The 22,321-nt window shown below is 53.4% G+C and overlaps 1 protein-coding gene across 1 annotated transcript; it reads right to left on the reverse strand.

The window, feature by feature from the left end:
* Positions 1 to 6,145: 6,145 nt before the first annotated feature.
* On the reverse strand, positions 6,146 to 21,296 carry LOC133347010 (transforming growth factor beta-2 proprotein-like). Its single transcript, XM_061558889.1, has 8 exons — positions 20,528 to 21,296; positions 14,642 to 14,728; positions 13,567 to 13,730; positions 12,750 to 12,882; positions 11,903 to 12,013; positions 11,129 to 11,297; positions 9,230 to 9,383; positions 6,146 to 7,647 (listed from the first exon to the last, which is right to left on the reverse strand). The coding sequence occupies exons 1-8, from the start codon at positions 20,886 to 20,888 to the stop codon at positions 7,489 to 7,491; spliced, it is 1,338 nt and encodes a 445-aa protein (XP_061414873.1). The 5' UTR covers positions 20,889 to 21,296; the 3' UTR covers positions 6,146 to 7,488.
* Between the last annotated feature and the right edge of the window lie 1,025 nt (positions 21,297 to 22,321).

The following is a 22,321-nucleotide window of genomic DNA, read 5'->3' on the forward strand; positions in this document are numbered from 1 at the left end:
CCTGACCCCCTCACCCCCCCAGTCCTTGGGAAAGGAAGTGAGGGTTGCTACAGCTGAGGCTGCTACGTGGAAGTCACTTCGTGTGCGGCGAGGTGCAACCTCGGTTTCGTTGCGTGGGGGGGCCGGGCCCGTGGGGTGCTCGTGTAAAGTCACGTTGCAAGATCTGGACACGTCTGACCGCAGTAAATATAACATCATCCACTCGTGTATGGCCACGGCTGACGGACAACTTTCCACGTGAAAAATGTGTTCTACCAAAACGAACATGGAGTCGTGGATTCCAGGTCTCAAGTGGAGCGGTGCCGAGTCGCTTGGAGGTCCGGTTCTCACCGTCACAAAGGTTCCACGTCGCGAGGCGCAGACGCAGGCTCTTGTTCAGAGCTGCAGGCTCAGATCAACACGAAAGGCACAGTCCGTCTGTGAGCGAATCGTGGTCTCGCCCCATCGTGCGCTGTTCCGGCCTCCTGGATGCCACCGACTCGGGTTGTTCTCCAATTCCTCCTCTCCAGTGCCCCTGGCCTTTCTCCGGAGGCCCTTGTACAATTTGTGATGATCGTGGGTCGATTTCAAATGCGAAAATCAAGAGCCTGCAATTCGCTATATATGCATGAGACGAAAGGAATGTTGCTGTGGGGTCACTTCGATTTCCCTGGTGAACGAGTTTTGGTTGCATGTGGAGAAATCTCTTCCTCTTCAAATTCAAGTGCTTCAGCTCCCACGCGTGGCTGTAAAATGCGAAGTTTGTTTTGAATGCTACTTCGGACACAGCAAAACGTCCAAACACGCAGCGTTGGAAATTCCTTCTGCAGCATCGCTACCGCATTCGTTTTGTGAATCGAAGAAATCGCTGAAAAAAACCGACCTCGGATTCTGTAAAAGCAAACACGCGCGAGTTTCTGTCAGAAAGCGGTCACAGCGCGCATCAACAGTTTGGCCATTATTGATGCGCGTGGTTTGCTCCAAACCCCCCCTCCTTCCCCCTTTCACAATCCATCTAAAGTAGTCGACGTCCGCTTGTATATTTGTTGTTTTTTTGCGTCTTTGCGACCGGCTCGCCTGCCCGCCCATCGCCGCCGGTGTCTTTTGCACGGCACGAGCGCAGTCGAAATACCGCTGCTGAGTGTGCACGCCGCGGAGGAGCCGTGCCGCCACACGCAGCTGCCTCTGGGTCGTTAGCGGTTTCTATTTGTACCACCCCCCCTCCCCTCCGTCTCCTTCTCATCCTCCTCCTCCTCCTCCCCAACAGCCGCGCCGAAGGGATCGGATTTATCCCCGTCCCCACGCAGTGGCCGCCGTCTCCGCCGCGAACCGCGGGGTTTATTAATACAGTGGCTCGCGTCTCACACTCGGCACGGGGAGGGCAGTTTGCCCACGATGTTGATGGGCCGCCTCATATAATTTCGGCAACACTCGCCGTGTTTGGAAACCGGGGCTTAAGGGCGGCAATGCGGTTTTGCTGCGTGCTTCGTGTGCAATGCCGGATTAAGCTGGCGCGGGGGGCTCTTGAAAGTGCGGGTCCCGTAGCATATGTGGCTACTTTTGCTGCTAATCCGGCATCCCTCGTGGGTCTGCGAGGATGAGCAATCGACGACGCAGCGGGGCACTCGACCAGAGGTGCCCCATGCCCCATCACAGCAACTCGAAGCCGCACAGCAACGCCGGATGACTTCGGCACGGTGCAACGCGAACCATGAGTGCTGAAACTACACAGCATGAAGCATCAGCAGTTTTTGCAGAAGTGCATTGTGGTCAATTTTGTCTTAGGTCACGATCAAAATCAATTTGAGTCACTGTGTCTGGCTGATAGGCAGCAGTGAGACAGACAACTGTCGACCGCTTTCGCCAACATTAGGGCTCATCAGTGCGGCGCAGTCACCAATCGAGCAGTGAGAACCACAGGCTGACAAGGCGAAGACTTAATGTTGGTAGAGCCGCGTGGAGCATCCTGATGCAGGGTCACTGCATCGCGCGGCGCGTTCACGTGCACTCATGCGGCCGTCTGGAACGCTCTTCCGATATTAGAAAGCCACTGGGAGCTATATGCACTTTTAAATCCAGACTGACAACTCAATTCTTTAGACCTGTGCTTAGTTTGTCGTCTTTCCCCCGCACCTCCGATTAGCACGGTTGGCTACGTACGGTGCGAAAGAATTTCAACGTATACACGGTACATGCGAGAGCCTCGAATGGAGGTGCGGGCAGGGGCAGGCAGCAGCAGCAGCCCTGGCAGAGACAGCTGCACACGCCCTTGGCATGGCAAAGGCTCCTTGTGTGGAACTTGATATCACACGTCCGTCACAATGAAAGCCTTGCATTCATATTCACATGCATTGTGTTGCGACGCATTCCATCCATTCACATGCCACACTTGGATTTTCCTCGCGTTATGCAACCCGAGCACCTTCGTGCTGCTCCTTTATGAACACGAGGTTGTCCTCTTGACTGCCACTCAGTGTTAGGAGGTGAGGCATGGGGGGGCTTGACGCGGGTTGGGGGCGGGGGGGGGGGGCAGTTGTCCCATCGCTGTACCCCTGGCAGCACGTGTTTTCACTTCCACTTGAAATCAACACGCATTCTTGGGCCGCGGGCGGCACTCAGAGAGCGAGTAAAAATAGCACGAGGTCGCCACGTGCTCTCCGACCGGAGGTAAAGGTGGCCCTGTCGATACTGACCTACAGTCCTTGTCCCCCCCCACCCACCCCCCCTTCATAGAGACGCCGGGTTAATGTGAATATTCACTGCGCCCTGACTACACTCCGCCACATCCCTTCCGCTCTTGCTGCCAAACCGCAGGGGAGCAAAGAGCCAAACACGCCGCCTTCGTGGATGCCATCAACTGCACACGGAGAAGTTATTCGTGCACGATGGCTCCTGAAGAGACCAGATACAGCTGGCGCGCGGCCAGGCCTCGATGCTGCAGGCTTGCAAGCGACACCAAAGCCACATTCGTGGGTATAAAAAAATGTTGAGCAGGGAAATGAGCAACGTTCATAATGGGAATCTGCAGAACGCCTCCAAGTTGTCACTCACGAGCACAGCTGCTGGAATTTTGCAGACGTGGGAAGCATGAAACCAATTTCTCGGAATGGGTTTCTGGAGAGAAGTGTGCAGTGCCGTGTTGTTATTTGCCACTCCTGCCACGCTTCTTTGTAAACCTCTTATTCCACAAGCCACTCACCTGGCCCCCCTTGCTATATTGCCTGTGCTGGTCAGACACTGGGAAATCCTTATTCTTGGTTCTTTAGGTAAAGTCACGTAGACAGAAAATAGAAATGATAAAATAAAATTACATTTAAATCATTAAAGCAAAAAAATCCACGACGTTTCGATCGCAACACAAGCGGTCTTCATCAGGTGGAGAGAAAGGAGGGGGAAAAAAACCTTGTTTGCACAAATCCATTGCAAATTCTGGCACGTGGCATGAAACCACAGCTCACAAGCCATCAGAGGTCCCGTTCCACAGCGCCGGATCAGCTGCCCGTGGCTCGGCTCCAGCACTGCTGGGGTGTGGCCTCACCTGGATTAGGTCTCAATCTCACCTGGATTAGGTCTCAATCTCACCTGGATGTACTGTGCATTGGGAGTGTGGGCCACGTGTGTGCGCCTATTGTAGGAGCACGGGCCACGCTCAAGCATGTGACACGTGTAACGGCATGTACGCGAAAGCAGGGTGTTTTTAATTAAATTCGTAAAGGGCCACTGTTCAATTGGCTCCTCCACGAACAGTGCGGGTAAACAGTTCAACGTAGTTCATGATGCGCCGTGGGAGCCTCGCACAAGCACGAAGCGCCGCTGTGCTCGCACCGCGGAGCTCGACCAGCTCAAGGAGGGTTCACAGAATGCCGCTCCTGGAAAGACAGACGATAGGCCTGCTCTCCCCAGATACACCATTCGGTGACACACACACGCACACACACGCGCACACACACACGCACACACACGCACACACACACGCACGCACACACACACACGCACACACACACGCACGCACGTGTCTCACTGTGACTCTAGTCATTTGCCCTATCGGTCCCTTAAAGTCCAGTTCCCTGGGGGAACGGGAGGCAGTTGTATTGCTGAGAAGGATACACGCGCCACATTACAAGCACCCGAACTAAATATTTGGATGGTGGCATGCTACCGCTGTGTATCATGCCGTGAGTATGACCAAGCTAGTTACCACAAATAGTTTAAAATCCATTGCATTGTGCAAGCATGTACCAGTGCAACACTGTATTTTCAGATGAATTAATTCCAGCGCGTGATTTTAGGATCAGTATTGCGTAGTTTACTTGATCTGAGCTCATGCATGCGACTCGCATGTACAACTATCAGATGGTCATACGACCTTCACATCTGACGGAACACATTTCTCGGAATGACAGCACACCACAGGAGCCTCTGCATGAGATATTCCCAAACAGTGGCGCAAAACTCGGGGGGCACGTCACAGATTTCCCCAAGAGCGTTCAAGTTGCCATCGAACGTTCTGCGGGTGTGCCTTTACGCGACGGCTGCTCGGATATCACGCCGCGCCATCCCGATCAGCGCGGTTGGCTACGTACGGTGCGAAAGAAGTTCAACGTACGGTAACATAACAATCCCTGGTGAGCAGCTCCGCCCTACCCACACACTCACCCACGCGCCATCCTCGATCACAGTGCGATCCACTTATTCATGCGGCGTTCAGTCCATACATATATATATAGGCATATACTAACATAGCACAAACACTGGTATAGCCAGTGTTTATATAGACGCAAAATAAACACAAGTTATCAGAAGTGCTTGTGGGTTTTGGCAAACGGCTCGGGCAGCTGTTTCGTCCCTGGTTGTGGCCCTTTGGGTATCATAACTTCCGTAAACACCATGAGGTTTGCACAGTTCGGAGTTCAGGTGAAGCCCGTCTCGGTGACGATGGCGTGTGTCCAGCGTGGCCACGGCGTCCTCTTCACGTGACCCCGAGTCGCTCCCGGTGTGGGAGCCTCAATCACAGCATCGATTGGAGCTCAAGCAGCTCCACGGGGTGGAGCTGACAAGGGGTGGGAGGGAGGCAGAATTCCCACAGCGAGAATTCTCACAGCCACGATTCTCAGACAGGATTCTCACAGACAGGATTCTCATAGCGAGAAGTCTCACAGCCAGGATTCTCATGGCCACGATTCTCACGGCCACGATTCTCATGGCCAGGACTCTCTCATAGCCAGGATTCTCACAGCTACGGTTCTCACAGTCAGGATTCTCATGGCCACGATTCTCTTAGCCACGATTCCCTGCAATCCAAGCTCACACCAACAGCTGACCCAGTTGCTCAGTGTCTTTTTGTGAACCGATTAATTATCTTTACTTGCACAATTCTCATCATCTTGAACATACAGTAGTACCGCTGCAAAACTGTCACTCGGCACAAAACGCAGTCACTGATGGTGCCCTGCACCTATCCCGGTAGAGACGCAACTTCAATGAGTAAACACCAGCAGACAATGCCAGATAAACCACAGCAATTGGATCGGAAAGGCACATCAAGCGTAACAAATGGACATTTACGGACTGGGAGTCTTACCAGGCCAATAATGTTTACTTGAGTTGCATTGACTTCATGAGCATCATTATCATAATTAAATTTGACAAAAAAAGATGGTAACAAACCTGGCACAAGCAACATGAACAATACAGAGATGCCCGTATAGTCTTAACATACTTTTTGGACACGTGCTATTGGCAAGCACCTTTTAAAGGCACTCATTTGAGGCCGAGTCGACTTAGGCGAGGCCCAGGACTGGTTCAGATAAGCATCACTGGTGCTTGTCGTGAGCAGGAATCGAACTCGGGTGGCCAGATTCGTGGCGCAGCGCGCCAACTGCTCCCCCACCGCTCCTCACAATCACCACGCATGACGCGAGTGGCCATCGCTCACACGCACGTATTCAAGCCGCGCGAGGCGCCACTTTGCCGTGAGCCTCATGTGTGAAGCCGGCGGTCGTCCCCAGAGAGCGAGCGGCAGCACGTGGCACGGGACAGCTGCACGGCCGACTCCACGCACACCAGAGTTCACGTACGCACGTCCTGTTTTGGTTCTTTATTTCGTGACAAGTACAGAGCAGAAAAAAGCTTTTTGTGTCAGAAAATGTATAATCAATCCCCCTCCATGGCACCCCCCCCTCCTCCTTCCGTACTTCCTTCCCACACCACGACTCTTACGACATTTATAAAAGCAACGCTGAAATTTTTGCAATTTCAATACAAAAAAATACTTAAATTAAATCAGAGTTCCAATTTAAAATCACATCCCATTTGCAAACTAAAGCAGAATAAAGCTTTTGGAGGGCAGCAGAATGAGATCAGAAGCCGTTCAGACCTGAAGATGAACAAAAGCTACGCAACGACTACGGCTTCAGACTTCAAAAAATCTAGGCAGATTTGCGACGTGTTGCGAGAAATACTATCTTCGGGGAGGATCCGTGAGCTGCGCAGAAGTTGGCAGGCATGCCAGCCGAGGAGCCTGCAGTGGACCGATTGGTCACGTTAACACCAGCTACCCTCCCCCATGTGCTCACTTCAACGGACTGGTGACAGAGTTGAAGACTGGCAATGGTCCATTGAGAAAACCCACCCCATGCTGACGGCACAGCAAGTGCACTTGCAGGCAATGAATGATGCGGTGTTGACGTGCGGACAAGCAGGCAGAAGCCAAAGTGGCACTGTAGGAACGGCCCTCCGCTCGGTCCGACAGAGTAGCGCATTCTTAGAGGAACCTTTTCATTTACAGTGATGTCAAACTTTGAACCTGTATCGTAGAAAATGCCTGTATTCGCAAGAACTTCATGACTCTTTTGAGTCAAATTTTCGAGGTTAAGAATTTGATTACACTCCGCGATGCATTTGTACAGATGTATATCGTTGTTTGGATCGGCAAGGTATATCACCTAAATTGACCTCTCGTGAAGAGGTACGACTTCAGTGCAAAACTGAACACAATAAAACAAACGACTCAACCGTGTCCATTCCGGCTCGTGCCATTGGCGTGGCGCGCTCATGTCGACAACCGCCCTTCACGCCGCTCGGCTGCCGAATCGCCGCTGTAAGTTTTCCCTCCGAGAGGATTCGCACCATCCTGAAGCATCAAAGTCAAACGCACCATCCCAAAAAGACCCAGGCGTTCGAGAGCAAAACAGTAACGCAACAGTATACGGTTGGGTGCCTTCTATGTGTTTGAAAAAATTGTCAAGTTTGAGCAATAAATAAACAAGGCGTTGATTTTAACCAACGGGGTCCTTAAATGACAAGTGAAGAGCGAGTCCAGAAAGCCTCGATTCTCAAAACCATTCTTCCTTCGAATGTCTCACTTCACGCAAAGTGTTCCTCGTGAATTCTGCGCTTCATAAATATTCCAGGTTTGCGCCGAACTCCACGTGTCGCCCGCTCTTTAGGCGTTGAGTTTGTGGGCGACGGCGGCGTACGTGCCCGCGCGGCTGTGTCCAGGGGCACCTCTCAGCTGCACTTGCAGGACTTCACAACCATGTTGGACAGCTGCTCCACTTTGGGCGTTTTGCCCACGTAGTAGAGGATGGTGAGCGGCTCCAGCTCCTGGGGCACGCAGCACGGGGACACCGATGCCACCGGGTTGATTGTGTTGTACAGACTCAGCACCTGATGGCAGTGGAGGGGGGGGGGGGGGCACACAGGCAGGGAGGCGTCATGGGCCGGAGGAGAGTGGGAGGGAATATGGACAGGAGCAGTATCGGCACCCAGCCACAACGCCAAGCACAAAAACAACCTCTGACAATGGCCCGCAATTGAATAGTTCATCCATCCCACTATTAATGGGGCCAGGCAGCTCAGCGGTAGAGCAAGCGACTCGCAATCGGAAGGCTGAGAGTTCAAATCATGTTTGGGGAGGGGTTCACTCAAACCATGATCCCTCCGCGGTTAACAGTGTGATCGACTTGCCTCTGCCATAAGAGCCGGGTATTTACACCAGTGGCACAGGAATGTAAGGAGGAGATGATCACTGCCTCCGTGCTCATACGTCCAATGTAGTGTATGTACAAAATCAGCAAAAAGTGAATTGAACGAGACAAATCCGTTGACAATGAAGGAGGAATGGTGTGCACACATTACGAGCTGTGCTTAATGAAGCAGATGCGGTTGTCATATGGAATGCATTATTGGATTCATGGAGAAATTGAAAACGCAAACTACATCTCAAAACATCGTAGAAAACGTTGGGAAGTGCATCATGGGGAATGGAGGCATATATAACGGTCTTTGTTTCTTAAACTTAAATCAAATGCCCGATGTACTTGAGGATGAGTAAAGCGTTCCCTCGTTATTCGCGAGGGATATGTTCCGTAGATGCTGGTGAATATCACATTCCACGTATAATGATATTGGCCTACGAATATCGTACGCACAACGTCCGCAAGATGCTTTTGAAGCTTCGAGAAGTTCTCTCTCTCTATCTCTCTCATCGCTGTATCTCATCACTTTTTTTCTCTCTCTCTCTCGATGCAGCCATGAAGAGTTGCAGATGCGAGAATTGTATATAACCGGAGACCTTCAAAAATGGCCTTAGTCTTTTGGCAGACTTTTTCAGTCAGACCATTAAGAAAGGCTTCCCAGGTAAGTGCTTACAAGCACTCGTCAACTTGCATGACGGATAATAATTCATGTAATTTATTTATTCAGCCAGGCCTTGCTGAGTCACAAACTTCCCATTTTGAGAGTTCAGCATGGGAATGTTTTTCCAATACCAATTTAAGCAATTCTGTACATTTTGTAAAACACAACCCCCCCTCGACCCCCCTACCCTCCACCCCTCGCACCATTCCTTAACGTTGTTTCGCTTCATCTAAGCCTCATATTAACCCTTTCTCGTTCCAATGATGTGCATGTACAACATCAAGACGAGACTGGAAGAAAAACTAAAATAAAAATAACTTTATCGGTACCGAGGCTCCGACAGTGCCATGCGGGAGGGCGTGTGGCACAGCTTGATGGCAACAATCATAGAGTGCGGTCGTGTCGCTATAGTTCTCTGCAGTGAGTACAATGTCTTTAAAAAACAATGGCACTGCAACGCCTCTTTAAATAAAATTAAAGCCGAGCCGTTTGCGCGTTCCGAAATTCAGCGGTGAACGGGAACGGGACACCCACCCACCCACCCGCCCTCGGAACGGAAAGGGGGCTCATTTTTGGAGGGAGTGACCACGGGCAGGGGGGAGCCACTCACAGTGCTGTGCTGCGTGTTCATGCTCCACATGTACGGGCAGGGTCCCGCACAGAAGTTGGCGTGGTAACCCTGGGGCTCGTGGATCCAGTTCCATCCCAGGTCCTTACGGAAGTTGATGTAGAGGTGGCGCAGGCAGCAGTTGTCCTCCACGTTCCTGTCGACGGAAACAAAAAGTTGCCTTCCGAGCTCGGTCATGCTTCAGACCCGGCAATGTGGACACGCGTAATTGCCAACGCCTCGCACAAAGGAAGGCGAACTGCCCCAATTCCTCCCGAGATGTCAATGTGTCCTTTTGTTTATTGCGAAGGCAAGCATCCTTAATTCGGAAAATGTATGCAATGCTGATGAATGCAAATTGCTTGGTTACAAGAGCTCTTTCCCGTGTGTGCTTTTAATCAGCCCGTGTTTGTCTTTGCAAATACTGCACCTACGCGAGTGTGACCTGATGCCGGGGCTTGTGTTTTTTACAGTGCTCGATACTGTGAGTAAACTCCACTGCGTGCACGTACATCCAGCATATGGACATTATTACTTAGCTTGACGCACAGGACACAGTGGCTATTGTTCTGCTGTTATATTTTCCAGTTAAGTGGTCGGAAGGCTACCCCACCAAGCCAGATGAAGCCGGGCTGGGGAACCAGCATGATGTCATGCACGTGCAATGTAAACACCGCAGGTCCCCCTTGGCTAAGCAGATACAAGGCTGAGAAAATGCCAGGCTGGAGGGGCTGTGAGGTCATCTGTGGGTGGTGATCTGGGATTCTAAAATGTGGGATTTCGAAATGTGGGATATTAAACGCATGACGTCTCAGGGTTTGCAGGGGTAAGGGAATGTGTACACATGTAAATGCAGAGGGGGGGGGGGGGGGGCATAGAGACCATTCCTGACACCTGAGGGCTGGTTTGTTTTGAACTTGGGGAAACCACTCTCATCCGCCTCTTCCTCTACGATGTGCATTTGCTCTGCCCACAATGGGTGCAGTTGTTTCTACCGCAGGAAATCAGCCGACGTACCAGGAGCAAGAGAGTATGATGGACGTACGTGTGCACGTTAAGCCGAGGGCATTTTGGCTCGAATGGAAATGCTAATTTAGCGACTTCAGGAAAACTGGCGGACACATTTGTACATTAATGAAATTACATGAGGAAAATCAATCGGGTAAACAGGCATCGTTTTACTGCTGTGTTTTCTTAAACAAACATTTGTGAGCCGTGTAATTGGTGACAAATTCCGCCGTTTACTTTCAAAGATGTGCCATTAGCTCTGCCCACGCTAGCAACCGTCAACACGGCCACGGAGCAGTCAACCAACAAGCACCAGATTGTCCCCGTGCCCAGCACATTTGCAATCGCACAAAGGCCCCCACTGTGCTGCAGCTTTTGGTTGGACGGTCAATCCGACGAGGCACGCGCTTGTGCCGCGCGGGGGAAACTGGCGGGTGCGTGGAAAGTGTTGGGCGCGTGCTGCTCCTGCTGGGCTTTCGGAGCGATGGGCGAGTGGTGTGGGGTGGGCTCTTGATGCTGCAGGGGTTTGGTGTGGGGGTGAGTGGTGGGTTTGTGATACTGCTGAGATTTCGTGTAATGGGCGAGTAGCGAGAAGTGGGAGCACACTGCTGCGGGGGATTAATGTGGCGGCGAGCCTGAGGAGTGGGTGCACGACGCTGCTGGGGTTGAGAGTGAGGGTGAGCAATGCGGGTGCGGGTTTACGATGCAGCTGGGGGTTTAGTGTGAGGATAAGTGGCGAGTGTTGTAAGGGAAGATAGCATATATATGGGACCTCTTTGCCAGCATAAAAACCATGACAAAACAAAACAACAGGTTGAACCCTCTCTGGCAATAAAAACACGTGTTAGGCCGTTCAAGTGGCTAAGACAGCCGCCGGCACTGGACTTGACGAACCTGAAGCAGTAGGCGGCGTCGAGGTCTCGCTTTCGCCGCGTGCCATGCCCGGACGACGACTGCGTGTCGTCCAGGCGGTTGCTGGGCAGCAGCATGAGCAGCAGGTGGGGACTCTGTCCCTGTGCCGACTTCCTGGCCTTGTCGCGCTTGTGCACGTCGGTGTCCACTCCTGCACACGCAGCACAGATCGAATGCGCCTTCGGTGACGCGGTACGGCCTTGCCCGACGCGCAGAAGACTCTAAACGTTACACCGAGCTGCTGAAACTTGGTTTTATCATAGAGGTCGCAAATACGTGGCGCAAGTAAAAATGTCATCTTTTCAGGGGCGGGGGGGGGGGGGGCTGGATCCTTGAAAGGAGAGATTGGATGACTGGGCATAGAGGCACGATAAAAGCAGAGGTGATAAGCATCTACAGAGAAGTTGCGCTTGACCACCAAAGCTGATGAGTATGATGTCGACGAGTACAATGCAGACGAGTACATGCTGACGAGCATGCTACAGACACTCCCGCGGAGAGGACTGCACGTGCAGCATTTGTCAAAGCAAGGGTTTATACCGCTGTACGGCACAGAGGGCGATTCCGTGGTATCCCCCCCGTGGGTACGCGCCAAGGGGGACACGGCGCACGAGCGTGTTCATTCGTCACGTTCACGCGAAGCGCTGGCAAAATGTGGCACAGGGCGCAATGCGCATACGTACGCACAGCATGCAAACGCGCGCACACACACACACAGAGACAAGGAGAGGCTTAAAGAGGAGCACCTCTTTCTACCTGCAAACCTCGCTGCCAGCTCCTCGCTCCGGTTTGGGATGATGTTGTTGTTTGACGTCACAAAGGTGCAGCATGGGCAGTGGACGCTGATTTTAAACCCGAAGTTGTTGTCTGCAATGAAAAACGCACGCGGCCACCTTTAAAACGGACACTCGCGGTCCCAGAAAAATTCTCACGAATTTTTTTTTCTTTTTCGGCGGCGTCATCGAGCACCGGCGATGACGCCGCGGGGTAGGTGGGGTGGTGGTGGGTGGGTGTTGGGGGGGGTGGTGGTGGGTGGGGTGGTGGGGGGGGTGGGGGAGGTGGGGGGGGTGGTGGGGGGTGGTGGGGGGTGATGGGGGGTGGTGGTGGTGGGGGGTGGTGGTGGGTGGGTGGTGGTGGTGGGTGGTGGTGGTGGGTGTTGGTGGTGGGGGTGGGTGGGTGGTGGGGTGGTGGGGGGTGGTGGTGGGGGGTGGGTGGGTGGTGGTAGTGGGTGGTGGGGGTGGGTGGTGGTGGGAGGTGGGTGGGGTGGTGGGTGGGTGGTGGGTGGGTGGTGAGGGGCTGGTGGTGGGTGGGGTGGTGGGGGTGGGTGGTGAGGGGTGGGTGGTGGTGGGTGGGGGGGTGGGTGGTGTTGGTGGGTGGTGGTGAGTGGAGGTGGGTGGGGTGGTGGGCTGGTGGGTGGGTGGTGGGTGGTGGTGGTAGGTGGTGGTGGGGGGTGGTAGTGGGTGGGGTGGTGGTGATGGTGGGTGGTAGTGGGTGGTGGTGGTGGGGCTGATAGTGGGTGGTGGAGGTGGGTGGTGGGTGGGGTGGAGGTAGTGGGTGGGTGGTGTGGGGGGGTTCGCCGAGTGGCTGGTGGGGCGGCACGAACCGCGGCGACGCAGCCACTCCCCGACGGTGCCCGTGACGTCGAAGGAGAGCCACTCGGCCTCGGCGCGGGGCCGCACCACGCGGCTCGTGATGTAGCGCTGCGACGGCGCCCATGGGTCTTTGGACTTCAAGATCTGAAATGGGGGGGAGGGGCGATTAAAATAAAGGGGGCCGTCCATAAATGACGTCACGCGATTTGACGATTTTTTTGCACTCCTCCCCCTCGTCACACAAAGTCAGACCCCCCCTCTCAAATATGACGTCACAAAGCTCTGCCCCCACCCCTCCCGAAAACCATATTTCCATTGTGAAAAGAAAACATGCTTCAAATCGCTTTAAACTATTGTCATTGTAGTGCGTATTTAATGTGACGCTGCACTCTGATGTTGTAGGAGTGTTGTTATAACAATTCTATATTTATTGAAAGTTGCGCATTTTGATGTGACGTCACATTTCTCAAACCCCCCCGCCTTGTCACACATCGTCACAAATGTCTGACCCCCCCCCCCAGGTGTGTGACGTCATTTATGGACGGCCCCAAAAGTAAATTAATACAACCACTCCAAAAGCCATTTAAATGGCGTTCCATGCGACAGGTCCATGGGTGCATGTGACGTGTATAGTGGGTGGAGGGGGGGGATGCGTGCGTGATGGGTTCATGGGGAGCGTGCGATGCGTGATCTGTGATCTGAGATGAGGGCACGTGATGTGGTCACAAGGGCCACACGATGCATCTGTCTGGGGCATGCGTGAAACATCCTCTTTGGGGGCACAGTGCGTCTATGATGTGTGCTTGAGGTGAGGCCACGTGGCCTTGCCTGGTAGAGCTCTATCCGCTGCTCGATGAGCTTGGCGGCGGGGTTTGGGAGGCGTTGCACGCGCAGCTCCGCCTTCACCAGGTTGCTCGCGTTCTTGTTGAACAGAGAGAGGTTGAATTTGAAAATTCTGAAGTAGTTGTTGTGGCTAATTTGTGGCGCTTTATCTGCACAAACAAAAGGTGACAAAAACATAATTACCAAGAGCACATGCCGATGAAACTTGAGTTGAAGCTTTCGTGACTGCAGGAATTAATTACTCTTTGGTTCTTTCGGTAAAGTCACGTGGAAAGAAAATAAATTAATAAATATAATACGACGTTTCGATTGCAACACAAGCAATCGTCATCAGGTAGAAAACAAGGTGCTGACTGTTGTGTTAGCCGACTCTCTGTGTTGGATCGCATTATATTTCTAAGTTCACTAGGTTTGTTTTATACCTAATGACGATTGCTTGTGTTGCAATCGAAACGTCGTATTCGATTATTACATTTATTTTCTTTCTACGTGACTTCACCGAAGGAATCAAAGAGTAAATGCAATTAAATGTAACTGCAAGTCATTTTACAATGTCAATGTAGATGTGGTGCATGGGTAGAGTGACCACTCCACTGTGTCAACCGAGTTCAATTCCTGGCCACGCCTAACATTGGCGGTGAGCAGAACGTTTAACCAGTCCAGCCTTCCCTCAGAACTCATCCTCACGAACCCACACCGACCGGCGTGGTGAAGTATGGCCAAATTTCGATTTAAAGTTTCGTGACTGCAGGGATTCATCTTCTTGGTTCTTTCGGTAAAGTCACGTAGAAGGGAAGTAATAAAATAATAAAAATAATTATTATGTTTTATTTTTATTATTTTATTACTTCCCTTCTACGTGACTTTACCGAAAGAACCAAGAAGAAGTATGGTCAAACAACCACATGGCCGACACATCAGGAGGCCTTCATCTAGTAGTGAATTGACAAAGGGCTGTGAATTCAATCGTGACGCTACCTGCTGGGCCATGTACAGATTATCCACGGCTTGAACGTGGTTCATGTCACGCAATGCACAGTGGCGGGGACAGTGCTCGTACCTTTCCCTCTGGGGATGCCTTTGCTGAACGTGGCTTGAGAGCAGTGGCCCACCTCACCGTGGAATCCACCACCTCCGCATTTACAACCTTCGCTCAAGAGCACGCGCACACGCACACACACGCACACACGCGCACACACGCACACACGCACACACGAGAGGGCACCAGCCAGTCACCACGACGCGATGGTAATGTCACACACCCGGGGGAACGCAACATCCATCGTTCCTCTCGATACAGCTGCGGCCCTTAGTCACACGCGTACTCCAGTATACAAGTGACACAGAAAGGAATCGGTGAGATATTAAGCCCCAAGCACATCCATAGTGACTTGACCCTGTTATTTGACTATTTTAGGGGCGTCCTTCCAACAATCCTTCATGGAATTGCTCGAATATCCTCATGCAGAACCCCAGGATTTCCTGGATAAAGGATATATTATTATTGCACTTTCATTCAGATGGCTCATTAGTACGTGGAGATGATGGTAATGAAGATGATGTTGGAGATAGGATTCCTGGCCATACACAGGAATTGGTGAATCTGTGCCGTGGATTTTTCGGGACCTCGTGGGAACAAACATAACTCGATGTGAAGAATGTATGACGCGGTCACACGGCAGTGTGCACCGAGGATCCCACACACACACACACATGCAGACACAGATGTGGTGCAACAGCACGTGTATAACGCCCAAAGCGAATGCTGGGGCAGAGGTCAGCGTAGAGCAGGGATGGCCCTTTCAGACGGAGGTGTGGTCCAGATCAGGGCCCGAGCTAAGTGGGGCGGTGGGGGGGGGGTCCTTGGATGCAAGACATTGGGGGGGGGGGGGGTCAGGCTGGGCTGGAACCTCCGTGACGCACTGCGATGGATCGTGCCAGTGAGGGCGCACGGTGCGAAAACACACGGCCAGTGTAGCAGCACAGCCTACGCGCCGTACGGCACAGAGCGAGACCTTCAACACATTTCTAACACTGCAATTAAACGATTGCTCCAGGACCCTCGTGAAAGAAAAAAACCCCCAAACACTACGCCAAGTGTGAGCGCCGATAGGAGAGCGAGCTCTGGGTCTGGTTGCGTCACGAGGCAGTCGGGAGGGGGGTCGCTTGCCCAGCACGGGGACACGCGGGGTTCCCCGTGGAGCACGGGGACACGCAGGGCTCCCCCGTGGAGCATGGGGACACGCAGGGCTCCCCCGTGGAGCACGGGGACACGCAGGGCTCCCCCGTGGAGCACGGGGATACGCAAGGCTCCCCGTGGAGCACGGGGACACGCAGGGCTCCCCCGTGGAGCACGGGGACACGCAGGGCTCCTCCGTGGAGCACGGGGACACGCAGGGCTCCCCGTGGAGCACGGGGACACGCAGGGCTCCGCCGTGGAGCACGGGGACACGCAGGGCTCCCCCGTGGAGCACGGGGACACGCAGGGCTCCCCCGTGGAGCACGGGACACACGGGACAGAGATCCATCCCTGCTCTGCATGATCTAGCGATCTGCTGCGAGGCTAATGCTCCACTCCCCTCAATTTGCCTGCGGCAAGAATATTCGCAGATGGAAAACGCCAACACGGAGGCCCGGAGCGCCGCCGCTACATTCACGTTGTTAACGACACAGTAGTAATACGCGTTTTAAACCCACTCATGACACTGTAAGCTGTGGGGTTTCGTATGTTAACCTTGAGTTAATACAGTAGCAATAAAAACAAGTCCAGTAAAGATCTTGATTTGAAGCTTTCGTGACTGCAGGGATCCATAATCTTTGGTTCTTTCGGTAAAGCCACGTAGGTAAAAAAATAATAGATCACGGCGTGATGACGATTGCTTGTGTTGCGATCGAAACGTCGTAATCCATTATTATGTCATGATAATGTTTCCAGTGCAGATGTTACGGTCTTCTCACCAAAAAGCTCAAGGTTATGAAGCACGTCGGAGAGAAGCTCGTAAACTCTTCACGCTGTCAAAGAAGCCGCTTGTGCAAGGCTCCTACTGCCAAAGAATGTCTTCTACCACTGCTGCCGCCGCTCGCGTCGCTGGCACAACTGTTGCCCAAACTCCTGCTGCTACAAAGCGCGAGTGGTTACTGCTGGTAGAGAACCACTGCTGTAGTCCCTCAACCGCAAGCCTCACATCTAACAGCATCAGAACTCTCACCCCCCCCCGCCCAGCCTGGTCAATAGAACCGTAGTTCATTGCACTGGACTGCACCACTGCTAACACTTAGCACCAAAGACCCCTTGTATAGCCTTGACAGACTTTTGGGGCAAGTGCTGTTAGCGAGCCCCTATGAAGCCCGGCACGACACAAAAGGGGGTGGGTGGTCAGCACTCCGTGGCAACATTTACACACCGCACTGGTTACTCAATTTGAGGCTGAGTCGACCTAGGTGAGGCCCAGGACCGGTTCAGATATTCTTTACCGATGTTGACCACGAGCGGGAATCGTACTCTGATCGCCGGGTTTGTAGCGCAGTGCGCTACCGCTCCACACACACCAGAGACACCATGCACACACACACCTCTAATCCCATCACAAATAGCAACTAATGCGTGTGAGGCCATGTGGGACAAGCTCTGTAGGCGCAAGCCACGAGGAGGAGGTTCGGCAATGTGATGGAGGCCTATGTACAGGTAGGTGGCTGTGGGATGATGCACACAGACCCACAGACAGGGGGCATGGGCAGACACAATAATGGACACAAGACGGATATATACACGGACACGGATAAACAAAAGACTCCCCCGTATACCCACAGAGGGCTGTTGACAAGCACATGCTTTTTTAAGGGATTCGACTGAGTGGTGTGGCCAGAAACACGTCCGGGTGCATGCGTCTCCCGCAGTGTCGGCGGTGGCCTAGAATTGAACTCGGGGCGCACACACAGAGGTCTGGAAGAGCCGCATCAAGTCAGCGGTCGGTGAATCCAGCGGTGGGAGGAGAGAGCTTTGGGGGGTGCAGTTGCGTCCCCAGAAATGTTTAGACGGGGCCGTTGAGATCCTGATGGCAATTGAAAGTCAGAAAGGGTGGGTAATGGTTTTCAGTCGAGTTGAATTCACCAATGCGCGGGACGTTACCCTCATTTCTCAGTTGCAAGATATAAAGGTGCAGCCCTGCAAATGACTCGCTCAAGCCACTGCTGGAGGGGAGCGATGGTGGGCATTTGGCCTACTCTTCCACACCGATCTAGACGTCTTGGAAGAGGTGCCCGTACCCGCACTTTTGCCCCAGGCCCCCTCCACCAGCTGCTGTGCACACAGCGGCAGCTCCCGTCGCTTCTCACTTACAAAGTGAAACGCGTTCGTGTTTATTGATAGACACGCGTCTCTATGTCCTGCAAACCGGTAACCGGGCTTAACCGGTTTTCTTTCTCGTGCGGTGACCGCTCATGCGAAGACACAACAATTGAAACCGCCCTGTTTCTAACGATGTACCGTATGTTCTATGAGTTAGCAAGTTAGGTAAACACATTTCCAACGTAGAACTCTTGGTGGAAAAGTTTCCCTCCTCCAAAAATGGTTATCTGGGCACAGCACTTGATAAGCAGGTATAGACACAGAGACACCCAGGTAAACACAGGTAGGTCAACAGGTGGGCACAGAGCGAACCACTGGTAAACACACACACACCGTGCACAGACACACATCGAGGCAAAAAACAAATGAAAAGATCCCCCGTATAGGCCTAACAGATTGTTGGAGGCAAGTGCTGTTAGAGGACACCTGCAATTATGAGGCCAGGATAGCACACGAGGGGGTGGGTGGGTGGCCAGCACCACGCCCGGCCGCCTTTGCCTCCCCAGTGGTTACATTTTACACACCACACCAGGTACTCATTTGAGGCTGAGTTGGCCAGGTAGGCACACACAGGCAAACAGACACAAGTAGGCAGAGGCAGACACGTACACACAGGTAAACACACACAAGTAGGCAGAGGCAGGCACGTACACACAGGTAAACACACACAAGTAGGCAGAGGCAGGCACGTACAGACACAGGTAAACACACACAAGTAGGCAGAGGCAGACACGTACACACAGGTAAACACACACAAGTAGGCAGAGGCAGACACGTACACACAGGTAAACACACACAAGTAGGCAGAGGCAGACACGTACACACAGGTAAACACACACAAGTAGGCAGAGGCAGGCACGTACACACAGGTAAACACACACAAGTAGGCAGAGGCAGACACGTACAGACACAGGTAAACATACACAAGTAGGCAGAGGGAGACACGTACACACACAGGTAAACACACACAAGTAGGCAGAGGCAGACACGTACACACACAGGTAAACACACACAAGTAGGTAGAGGCAGACACGTACACACACAGGTAAACACACACAAGTAGGCAGAGGCAGACACGTACACACACAGGTAAACACACACAAGTAGGCAGAGGCAGACACGTACACACACAGGTAAACACACACAAGTAGGCAGAGGCAGACACGTACACACACAGGTAAACACACACAAGTAGGCAGAGGGAGACACGTACACACACAGGTAAACACACACAAGTAGGCAGAGGCAGACACGTACACACACAGGCAAACATACACAAGTAGGTAGAGGCAGACACGTACACACACAGGTAAACACACACAAGTAGGCAGAGGCAGACACGTACACACACAGGTAAACACACACAAGTAGGCAGGCAGACACGTACACACACAGGTAAACACACACAAGTAGGCAGAGGCAGACACGTAGGTACATAGGTGAACAGGTCGTGACAGATAGGCACACACCGGTAATGCATGCACAGGTAACACAAGTCGGTGCATACAGGTAACACAGGTGAACACTACACGTAGACACAAGTAGCAGGCACACACACAGGTGAACACGTACACACAGGTTAGCAGGCACACACACAGGTGAACATGTACACACAGGTTAGCAGGCACACACACAGGTGAACACGTACACACAGGTAGAAGGCACACACACAGGTGAACACGTAGCCACAGGTAGCAGGCACACACACAGGTGAACACGTAGACACAGGTAGCAGGCACACGCACAGGTGAACACGTAGCCACAAGTAGCAGGCACACACACAGGTGAACACACAGGTGAACACGTAGCCACAGGTAGCAGGCATACACACAGGTGAACACGTAGACACAGGTAGCAGGCGCACACAGAGGTGAACACGTAGACACAGGTAGCAGGCACACACAGGTGAACACGTGCACGTAGACACAGGTAGCAGGCACACACACAGGTGAACACGTGCACGTAGACACAGGTAGCAGGCACACACACAGGTGAACACGTGCACGTAGACACAGGTAGCAGGCACACACACAGCTGAACACGTGCACGTAGACACAGGTAGCAAGCACACACACAGGTGAACACGTGCACGTAGACACAGGTAGCAGGCACACACACAGGTGAACACGTGCACGTAGACACAGGTAGCAGGCACACACACAGGTGAACACGTGCACGTAGACACAAGTAGCAGGCACACACACAGGTGAACACGTGCACGTAGACACAGGTAGCAGGCACACACACAGGTGAACACGTAGACACAGGTAGCAGGCGCACACACAGGTGAACACGTAGACACAGGTAGCAGGCGCACACACAGGTGAACACGTAGACACAGGTAGCAGGCACACACACAGGTGAACACGTGCACGTAGACACAGGTAGCAGGCGCACACACAGGTGAACACGTGCACGTAGACACAGGTAGCAGGCGCACACACAGGTGAACACGTGCACGTAGACACAGGTAGCAGGCGCACACACAGGTGAACACGTAGACACAGGTAGCAGGCGCACACACAGGTGAACACACATGATGAGGTAGCGACACCAGCAGCGGCACCAGCAGCGGCGCCGGGCGCGGGGAGCCCTTACTGTCGGCGGGCGCGTACAGGGGCATCATGTCGAGCTTGTGCACCTCCTTGCCGTAGTAGCCCTCCTCTTGCGACTCGCGCTCGCACGCCGCCTCCTGCTGCTGCTGCAGCTGCTGGAGCAGCAGGTCCCGAGTGCTGTTGAAGAGCGCCAGCACCTGCTGGGGCACCTCGCCCGGACCGAGCTGCTGCTCGGGCGGACTGGTGAGCTTCAGCTTGCTCAGGATCTGCCCGCGCACCGCCTCGATGCGTCTCCGCTTCAGCACGTCCATGTCCATGGAGGCGCACGTGGAGGAGGAGGCGCACAGCCCCTGCAGGGCGCAGCCCAGCGCCACCACCATCACGGCCAGGACGCGAACCCGCATGGCCCCGGCTGGCGGGGCTGGCGGGGGTGGCGGTGGTGGTGGGGGAGGTAGGAGACGCTCGCTTGGTGCTCGGGGGGGATGTGGGGACGCGGAGCGCGGCGCCTAGGGGCGGCCCCGTGGCCCGGGAAGAGGCGCAGAGGGCACGGCTCTAGGCGCGGGGCGCAGTGCCCCTCGCTCCTGCGCGCGGGGTCGCATGGCGGGGGACGCCCCACGCAGAGTCACTCCGGGGCCCGGGGCGGCCAACTCGAGCCGGGGCCGTGGGGAGAGACGGCGACGGGTTGGAGCGCATTCCTCCTTCTCTCGTCCTTCTCCTTGTACAACCTCCTCCTCCTCCTCGTCGTCGTCGTCACCCCTGTCACCCTCGGCCTGCTCGTCACATACCCCTGCTGCTGCTGCTGCAGGCAATGAGCAACGCGTGCCGCTGCAGCAGCGATTTATAGCGAGCGAGCCCTACGCCCCCCTGCAGCCTCCTCCTCCTCCTCCACCACCACCATCGCCCCCTCCTGCACGTGGAGCCGTGATGCGGGGGCGGGAGACCGCGACCCCGGCGGGTGTCGGGGTGGAGAGAGGGGGTCCCGAGGTGGAGCAAGGGGGTGGTAACACACCTCTCTCACCTGCTGTATGTAGCAATTGTTTTGTGTTTATGGCGCTCAAACAGCGCGAGATAAACAAAGGGTTAAGAGTGTTGTTTTCACAGTCGCAAGCCTCTCTTGGAGGATTGTTCCGTGTCAAATGGCATTGGAGGTGAGACACATGCCTATTAACTCCACGTGACGAGCGATTAACTTCAAACCCGAGCACTTTATTAACTTAGTTGAAGAAATACATATATTTCTTAAAATGTAAAGCAGTGGCATGGTGCACACCTGTGATCTACCGCTTTGGAGGAAAACACTGGTGGATCACTTCCATGTTTGTGAAACTTCCCCAAACCCACGGGGCTAAGGCCAAGGCGATGACAGGAGAGCTTGTGGGTTCGTGAATCTCCCTTCGAAGAACGTTTTTTTTTGTTGTTGGCTCATGTGGGCCATCTCTGGGTCCCAAAAGCTAAATATAAATAAAAAGGCCCGATACAGGATTCCCCTGAAATCGCAACACTCAATTATGCTTCCCCTAGTACAGGGGTCGGCAACCTACGGCTCCGGAGCCGCATGCGGCTCTTTACGGGCTGCTTCTTGACGATATGTACAGTATGTACTCAGATGCATTGCGGCTCTTGAAATACTGAATTTTGTACCGAATTGGAAAGAAATGGCTCTTCTTGTTATTTTGGTTGCCGACCCCTGCCCTAGTACAAGCCAATTGCATGACTTAATTTACTCAATATTGTTGGAGTGTAAATTGAGATCCTATTTGCAGGTCGTCTTGAGCTTCAATTAGCTTAGGGGCTTGGAGGCCACGTGTCAATTGGGCAGAAGGGAGAAATCGTTGGC

Source organism: Lethenteron reissneri, chromosome 25 (genome assembly GCF_015708825.2).
Source record: "Lethenteron reissneri isolate LAM-NWPU_2019-01 chromosome 25, ASM1570882v1, whole genome shotgun sequence".
NCBI lineage: Eukaryota > Metazoa > Chordata > Hyperoartia > Petromyzontiformes > Petromyzontidae > Lethenteron > Lethenteron reissneri.

Excerpts from the sequence above, each read along its gene's own strand:
- LOC133347010 (XM_061558889.1), bottom strand. The coding sequence starts at position 20,888 with ATGCGGGTTCGCGTCCTGGCCGTGATGGTGGTGGCGCTGGGCTGCGCC. Across the intron at positions 12,883-13,566 it reads AGCGGATAGAGCTCTACCAG|ATCTTGAAGTCCAAAGACCC; the intron begins GCAAGGCCACGT and ends CCCCCATTTCAG. Across the intron at positions 11,298-11,902 it reads GCTGGCAGCGAGGTTTGCAG|GAGTGGACACCGACGTGCAC; the intron begins GTAGAAAGAGGT and ends CTGCGTGTGCAG.